Consider the following 9,184-nt stretch of genomic DNA (forward strand, 5'->3'; position numbering starts at 1 on the left):
AGGTATGCATGGTGGTGCAAACGCAGGAGCTCACCTCCTCCATTCTCGATTTCCTCCCACCCACATAGCACACAAATACATCCTCTCTCTCTCCTTCTCTCCCTCTCTCCCTCTCCCTCTCTCTCTCTCATTTCCAGCACAGGTGACACACCAGGTGTTTCTCCTTTACATCACAGCACAGTGACACTTGGATTACAGTTAAACCACTGGGCACTGGTGATGCTGACAGGTCCGACTCAGAAAACACCACAGATATGCTTTAAAGACTTCTTTGCTATTTGGGAATTCTCTCTCTCTCTCTCTCTCTCTCTCTCTCTCTCTCTCTCTCTCTCTTTCTCTTTCTTTTGTTGTTGTTGAATGAGAGTTTTGCCTGAGAATATGTTTTGGGGGAAAAAAAAGAGACTTTGGTTTTTATATCACTCTGTACTTCATGTAGGCTACAACATTAGCGTTCTCAGAAAAACTCTTCATTTTCTAGATCTGTCCACATAGACTCTCTTTCCAGAATCCTTTGTACAAACTGTTGATTTCTTGGGTGAAAATATCAAGACTCACCTCATCAAATTTTCCCAGGACATGAAACTTAGGTGGAGTCAGGAATATTCTAAGTCATGGAAATAAGCATTTTAACTACCTTGATATTGAGAATAGCAATAGTCTCAATATAGGTTGTTGTATAGACAAAGGAAGGTGTTTACTAACAAGTTAGTGACAAAAGGTTGGTTTCAAATGACAGTGAGGGAGAAATGGAAAATGACCGTAGTAAAAAAGAGCTTGAGATACGGCAGAGGAGAAGCTGAGGCTGAATGGGGAAGTACCTGCAGAAGGAAAGTTCCCTGCAGGTTTCCAGGGCCAGCAGGTGTGTGGCCTGCAGGCAGGGGGCTTGCCATCCAGGGTGGAGACAAGGTCCCTCTTCAACAGTGTGCACCATCTTACACATGCAGAATGGCTCGGCTCCACGGCAGTGAACTACTACCCGTCCACGACACATTCACTGCCAAAGAGTTTTGCTTCTTAAAATGTTCCCATTTTTAAAAATTGACTCAACACTTAGGGAATTACACTTAATCCAGGATCAGGTAATTTACATTTCATGCCCATAACTTAGAAAGAAAACCTTCAGTATTTGTTTCATCTATTTTTAGATTTAATATCTATTAAATTACATATAATTTTCAACATTTTTGTAAAGAATTTAGATATATATTGCATTGCAGAATATTTGTTGAAAATCTGTAAGTCCATTTTGGTCCACACTTTTAAGAAGGATGTACAGAAACAGAAAAAGAGAGAGAAATGGCAGAAGTGATTAAACTCATGGAAAACAAGTCCAGTAAGAAGGAGCTTTTGCACGTTGAAAAAAATGTCTCCAAGAGTCTGATCACCATTGTTAGGTTAAAGGAGGGTTTTGTATAAGGGACGTGCTGTCCCACTATTCATCTGAATCAGTGAGCTGAATATAAGCAAATGTGCATAGATGAGCTTAAGATAAAGTATTGTTGCTTAGAAGGAAGAAAGTGTGCAACTTGAGTAGAGAAATACTCAGGTTCTCCACCAGGAAGTTTCCCATGGGAATAGAGTCAGCTCTCCCTGTTGATCTAGCCCCCCACCTACCTCAGAGCACATGGCTCTATGCCACCAGATAGTCTTGGAAGGTTGTAGATGCAAGAGATGCCTCTGGCTACAGAAAAATAAAGTGTCCTACAAAGTATTGTTGGCATAAAAGCAAATGCCTGGTGGTCCAAGAGGCTGAACTTAAACACCATTGTTTCTTTTTGGGGGACCGCCAATTGGAGTCTTGTGATTTGCAGCTTTTAACGCATTAGGTGTGCTGCAGGACTTGACCACTTCCTGCCACTTACAATTGTGCCTTTCCAGAGATTAGAGGAAAATCAATTCCATTTGGAAAACTGGAAAAGGGAACAGAACACACGAAGTTAGTGAGAGGCTCCAGGTTTATCCAGTTGTACTCTTTGAGGACATAAATATCTGCAAGCAAGTAATCCCTTCTCCTCTATGAGGAGCCAATCATCAAAAGGTCTCGGGGAGTTGGGTTGTCCACACCCATGTTCATGGCCTGCAGCTTAAGTAAGGACAGGTGAGTTTGATGATTAAGATCCTCCAGGAATGCAGTTTCATATTTCACCACCCAAATCTCCATTTCCATCCAGAGGTTTCTCTTCTAACCCACTACAGAAACTTGGCTAACCTTATTTGAATCAAGTTACCTTTTGCCTCTTTTCTATATAACTCTTCAGAAAAAAAAGATAATGCATTAAGCCTGAGGCTGCTATCCTTAGCCTGTTTTCAAGGCTGGCCCCTGGCTAGCATTGGGAACTTGGATTTGGGAGCATTCCCTAGTAGGTAAGAGTGGCTTCATGTGCCTGAATTGTTTGTGGGAATAAGGTGGTTTATGCTGAACACCTGATTTCTCCCAGGAGTCTGGAATTGAGGTACATGGTAGGCTGAGGGTACCAAGGTAACTGGACCCCAATGACCATCTTGGGCACTGAGTCTCTAACAAGCTTCTTGGCAGAGAGCATCCCACACCTATCAAATTCCATACTGGAGGAATTAAGCACTCCAGGGTGACACATGAGAGGACTCTTGGAAGCCCGTGCCACTAGAAGCCTGATCTTCAAACCTCTCTCCCCAGGCTCATTTTCCTTCACTACTTTTACATCACTCTGTTGTAAGAAATCAACACCCTACATTGGACTCCACTGGGTCCTCTTGCCCTGCTAGTTAAGCTCCCAACCTGGGAGTACTACCAGAGACTGGGACGCACATGCTTTGGAGCAGCCAAACTTGGCTGGTCATAAGACTCACTGATGCAGTTTTGTAGGTAACAGCTCCCAGGGGCTCCCCCAGACCTGCAGACTCAAGACCTGTATTTTTCAAAGTTCTGCAGATGTTTCTGCTGGAAAGCCAGATGGGAGGCCAGATGCCAAACACCTTGGTAGAAGAGAAAAAGCTACGTGAAACAATGTTTTCAGAGGGAAAAGATACCACAGCATGTCCATCACATGGAAGAAAAGGATCCAATTGAATGTGATTATTGAATATGAATAATGTATAGAGCAGACAGGAAGAAAATTTTTGCTTTGTCTCATTGAATCTTCCATGTTAGTGCCAAGAAGGAACAGGAAAATGTCTATTTCTGATATGGCTGCAACATGACAAAAGGCATCCGGTGAGTGATAAAAGTGGCATCAAGAGTAAGGCAGGAGTCCAGGTAGTAGCAGCTCCTCGCAGTACCCAGTACCCAGTGTTGGAAAGTCGTGCAAACAAACCCAAAACTCTCAGAGGCAAACAAAAGTCAGACTCCAGGAACCAGAGTTCCGCTCCTGCAGGGGGCAGGAGGGGCAGCTGGCTTGAATGATGGATGTTTCCTTGGTCTTGGGCTCAACGCCAGCATCTCAGTAAGACAACTCAGAGTGATAAAGGGAAGGGCTCGGCTAGAGACTGAGATCATCAGAGGGACGTGAAAGGGAATCTCCACACTCAGCTGATGTTCCCATTCTTACACTTCTTTCAATCTGACCTACCAGTTTATTCTGTATCTGCACCAAAGACAAAAGATTTCTGAAACTGGACTGCAGTGTGCGAGCTACCTTGGGGGGCAAGACTTTTGTTTAATCTCCAGATATTAGAAATCTTAAAGCTAGCTTTTAAGGTGAACCCTTTGATGGACTATTTAACAAACAAATCAATGTGGATAAAATACAGAAATGTGGTGTGACTGATGGTGAAAGAGTGGGTTTCTAGGAGAGACTTCCTTATAGAGGAAGTAGGCAAATATGTCCCTGATGGATTTTGCTTTTTCCATAACAAGTTATTGAACCAATTCACCAAAATATATCTTGAAGAATCAAAAAGCCCTCATTCATAAATCAAATCCTATCTCTGGAACAAAACAAAGGAAACAGGAGAGGATGACAGTAGAAAGTGATAAACACAAATATCACCAATAAAAGTTCTACTCGGAAGCCGTGGCATTTGAAGCCACAGACCTTAGGATGCAATAATAAAGTGAATTTTCAGAATGTAAAGAAGTCCCAGGAGAAATTATCCATTTAAAAGAATATGAGCTGTACCTTTTCTGAATGTGTATATTGCTCCCATCCTAACAAAACGCTCTAATCCATTTCACAGTGGGATTCAAAGGCAAATTCTCAACAAGGGAAATAGAACTTTGTTTTTTATCTACTCCTACAGTAATTTAATATAATTTATCAAGTTATTTCTTTTCCACAACTGCATACCCTTTCACACGTATCCCAAAAGACTAATCCAGTTTAATTTAGTGGAGGAACCCAGAAATGAGAGTCAGGAGACCTGGACTGTGCCATTAACTTAATCTCTATTTGCCTAAGTTTCCTAATATGTCAGATGGAACAAAAATATTCAGGTTTCCTATCTCACAAGTTTGTGGTAGGACTGAAAAATGAGATTATAAATATGAAAGTATTTTGGAAATATTTGATGTAAGTCACACAAATGGACCTTAATTAGTTTGATGCATGATTATACCTGTGTTACATGTCCCTAGAAAATGACAATTGAGAGGTAGCTGGGACATGACGAAGTCCATCCAACTCATGTGACCTGTTGGTAGACAAGGGTCCGAGGTGAAGCTCAGGGCACATGCGGAACTAGAAGCCGCCTCCCAAGCCAGCACACTGCTCCCGCCCCATCTCCAGATGGTGCTGCCTGGGAAGCTCATGTTCCGCCCACTCAGAAGTGACAAGATGTCAGTGTCTCCGAAGAACAAAAAGTCACGATCCCACAGAGACTTGACAGCATTACCTGCAGCCTGTGTCGCAGCAATCTTGCTCAATCTGCCAGGATTGTGTTATAAGGCCAGAGATACCTCTGGAATCTTTGCTACTAAATCAGATCACTCCTTCTCAAAAAGGCCTTTTAAAGTCACTTTTTAGCCTAGAGGACACAGTTTTTCACCCCTTCACTCTGTAAGTTCCTACAGAGGAAATCACAAAAGCTGGCATACCAGGAAGAAAGAAAGAAAAGAAGGAAAGAAGGAAAGAAGATGTTGACCTGGCTAGCTGCTCCAAGAACATCCTGTTTCATTTCTGCCAAAGCGAAAGACCTCAGAACACCATCCCTCTCGGCGCCGCGTGGGTGATTATTTTAAAAATACTTTTGTATGCACACACGATGCCTTCCATGGCTGTGAATTGTTTGCATTTTTAGAAGTAAGTTGTGTGTTCTGCCACTATAAATGGTGGTAAAGGTATTTCAGATTATCTCCCATTTGCTTACTGTATTAACCCAGACAGTACATAAAGGGCAATAAAGTTATATCTTGATCAGAAAAGCACACCGTGCTTTGGTATCGCTCAGCTCTCATGGGCTGTCATCTGCTCAAAGTTTTATAATGCTTTCCAAATAGAATGCAGGTATAAAATAACTTTTATGCAGTTTTCTGGGGGAAAATATTAAGAATAATCGCCACAATGCAGTCAGTCCATCAGTGGTTTTTCTCATTTTGTTTCTTCCCAGATATTTGAGCTAGACCCGATGTTATGAGTCCCATAAAAGAACAGTAGCCCGTGATGCATAAATGCTAGTCAATAGTGTCAACTGATTAAGTGCCAAGCACATACCAACCACCTCACCTGCCCTACCTCTAGAGGTTATAGAGGTTATTAAACCTCTTTCCAGATGAGGGAAATGACTCACTGAGATGAAGTGGCTGGCTCAAGGTCAGACCATCAGGAAGTGGCAGAGCTGGGATTTGAACCCGGGTCTAAGCTGCCTCCCATGGACCCTGCTTCATCCACTACACCATTCTGCCTCATTCTTCACAAGTTGAATGAGAAGTCTGCAGAATCTGGATCTGAGTTAGACAATTAAGAGGAATGAGAGAAAAGCAAACAATAAGAAGAACATGGCTCTTTTACCTTCCTGCTTTAGAAGCATCCACTGAACTTCCCACCTGCAAAGCCACTCACTCGCAAGGCTGAGAGGACGCACACTGACTGACCCTGGAGAAATTTGTGGAGTTTGCTGGAATGGTTAGGAGCTAAGCTTTGGCCTGAGTCCACCTGGGGTCAAGCCCTGGCTTGGTCTGTTACCACATAATTATGTGACCTGATTTCACCTCTTTGAACCTCATTTCCTTTTCTCTAAATCAGGGAAAACCTCCTCATAGGCGTCAATGATTCGCTGAGTTTGGTGCACACAGCAATTCTGTGTGCAGAACACCTGACAGAGTTCATAGCTTATTGTCACATGCTCAATAAACATTATCTCTTTTTTATTGGAACTTTTGCTGGGAGGTTGCTGTATAAAAATAAAAGACACATTATCAGTAAAACAAAATAAAACTCACAGTTTCTGGTTTAACAGGTTTTTGTCGGCACCTAATGGCTCTCCATCTATTAAGAAAGCCTTAAAAACAAAGAGTGAATATCAAGCACTGGTTCCTATTTTCAAAAACAGATGCTCTCTTTTGGGCTCAGTCAGCACTAAAGACTAGTCAGACAGCCCAAAATAAAATCCATGGTTTCTCCTGTCAGTTGAAGTAGGAAATTAGTGCTGCTAAGAGAGTCAAGAGTTCCTAGAATTTCTAATTCATATGGCAGTCCTGAGCCTGTACATCCCACACTTTATTTTTTCATAATAAAGATTTAGATCTCCTTTACATCATTCCCAAGCTCTTCTTTAAAAAAAAGAAAAAAAGTCCCAAATAGGGTTGCTAAAAATAAAGTAGCAGCCTGGCTTCATGCAGGGCTGAAGCAGGGACCACCTCTGGGTGGGTCTTCTACTCAAGGAAACTATCAGATCTTCAATCTCTTCAGCTCTGACTTAACCCAGGAGACTATGCAGATGGCCCGTTAGGAAGAACACACCTGTATTAGTCAGTTTTTCATTACTATAACAGAATACCTGAGGCGGGCTAACTCTCTAAATGAAGGTTTATTTATTTCAGTTTGGGATGTGAAAGTCCAAACAGCATGGCTCCGGCTTTAGTCTTGAGGCCTGGTTTTCAGTACCTGCATCACAGCATGGTGGACAGCAGGGTCGGAGCACATTTGAGAAGAGATCATATCTCAAAACAGGAAGCGGGAGAGAGATTCAGGCATTGGGGTTGCTTGTATAATAACTTGCTCTCCCAAGAGCTCAGGAGTCCCATGAGAGCTACCTGGATGCCCAGGAGCTCCTACCAGGCTCCACTTCACAGATCCACCTCCAACCCTGCACACTGAGAACCAAGCCTCCAACACAGGAACCCTGGGGGACACTGCAACCATATGCAAACCGGAGCAGCAAGTGAGGACATTGACCTCGGGAGGACTCAAAAGTGGGAGAGATTTGGACAGGGAGTGGGGAAGGGCGCTGAGGTTACTGGATGCATCCAACGCCAAGTTTTGCATTAAAAGAGAAACCCCATAGTTTCAGACAAACCAAACTAGGCCGACTCTTTCTAGGTGTTCTTACCAAATATCACTCACAGGGCTGGGTCCTGATAAGGTTAGTTGTAGGCTTAATTTTCACTTCCCAGTGAGGCCTTCCTGTCTTCTCCAAAAAGGTCAGGTCTCTATGCTGCATAGACGGTACCTATAGATTGTGTGTGCATGTGAGTAAATTAGAGATCCTTTGGTAGAAACAGACTTTGGGACCAAAGACTTTTCAAAATTAAGATGGTGAAGAAATACTGACTACAGTAAAAAAAGTAACTCATAATTAATATGATGAAAAAGTCTTTATGTGTCTGTGTCCACATTTCCTCTTCTTGCAAGCACACCAGTCTTCGTGGATTAGGGACTCCTGGATACTTTCACTTCAATTACCTCTTCAAAGGACCTGTCTCCAAAGGCAGGCACATTCTGAGGTACGGCTGTTAGGACTTCAGCATCTGCACGTCAGGCAAGAAATGCCGAGGCTGGAAATGACACCTCAGCCCCCAACACCACGCAGTCCCGCCCATGTTTCTGTGTTGCAGAGACAAAGGAAAGAACCCGAGCCTCTGCTGTTTCATCTGCCATCTCGTTTCTGGCCCAGTTTTTCTCCAGCCACCTTAGCTCTTATCCTGTCTCTTCCAAACTAAGAGAACCCTGTGACTCAGGTCCTTGCATGTTATCTGCCTTCCTTTTGAAGACACCTGCAGTGACAAGGGCCTCCCTGCCAATGCCCAGTGCCAACCCTGAAGAACCTGCTTAATGCCCTGTCTCTGCTTCCCTTCCAGGTCCTGAAACTTCCCCAGTTGCCGAGGGTCTCCCATTACATGACAAATATTTAAAGCGCACAGAATCCCAAAGATCTCCCGAATGGTGGTCTTTCACAACTGGGGCAAAGGCAGGCCATTCACAGCTTGACGGCATTCACAGGTGGACAGCACTTTCTCAGCAGATACTCAACACTTAATCCAGCCAGGGTTACTGTCCTTAAACCGTGAAGAATGGACCTTGCCCGCTAACCTCAGAACCAGGACCCGACCAGAGGGCATGGAGGTTTGGTTTCTGTAATGGAAAAAAGGGGATTTCTTTTTCCTTTTTAATTACCTTGTTATATGATAGAAGTCATAAGGTGAAAGAAAAGTATGAAAAAGTTGTTTTTTATATCCTTGACCTTCTGATAGCCTATATGTTTTAGGGACAGATAACTTCCTAATGAGACTTTTTATAATAAAGCTTTCACTGCATTGAAAAATATTAACTTTTGCAGTTCTTCCGGGTAGATCAAACGGACCCTGCAGTTATAGTTACAATATCCTAAAGATTTAGCTTCTTGGTAATAATGGGTAAGAGCCTTAGCATTGCCACGGGCCAAAACTATATTATTTGAAATGAAACCTCTCATAAATATCCAACTACGAAGTCACTATCTATCAACTGCTGTTATATAAACAGGACAGAGCAAGATCGCCCATCTGCCAATATCAGAGCTGCCACAAAGAATGATTTAGTGTCCAGTCCTCACAAATTAAACAAGCTCTTGCTCTGTCAGCCAATTCCGGGAAGCCTCCTTTGGTTGGGGTTGCCACAGTGTAGGAGGGTCCCAGGAAGGAGGGCCAGGAATCTCCACTCGTTTCCCTTTTGCCAAAAGCTTGGACCTCCCTCAGCCTTGGCAGCTTCCTTCTGGGTGGTCCAGGACGTGGTCAGTTCTTTAGAAAGAAGGGAGCAGCACCCAGGGGGCTGCCTCCCGCTTCCTCTTTACC

The 9,184-nt window shown here is 43.3% G+C and overlaps 1 protein-coding gene across 2 annotated transcripts in view; it reads left to right on the forward strand.

Moving 5' to 3' along the window:
* The window catches only part of Gabrp (gamma-aminobutyric acid type A receptor subunit pi), a 31,927-nt gene extending 23,256 nt beyond the window's left edge, over positions 1-8,671 (forward strand). The window contains exon 9 of one of the 2 annotated variants that reach the window (XM_047554665.1): positions 8,213-8,671. In XM_047554665.1, the coding sequence (XP_047410621.1) occupies positions 8,213-8,391 (179 nt within the window). In that variant the 3' untranslated portion in view covers positions 8,392-8,671. The remainder of the gene's footprint in view (positions 1-8,212) is intronic. The other variant, XM_047554664.1, reaches the window with a different exon arrangement.
* The last annotated feature ends 513 nt before the right edge of the window (positions 8,672-9,184 follow it).

This window comes from Sciurus carolinensis, chromosome 6, assembly GCF_902686445.1.
Source record: "Sciurus carolinensis chromosome 6, mSciCar1.2, whole genome shotgun sequence".
NCBI lineage: Eukaryota > Metazoa > Chordata > Mammalia > Rodentia > Sciuridae > Sciurus > Sciurus carolinensis.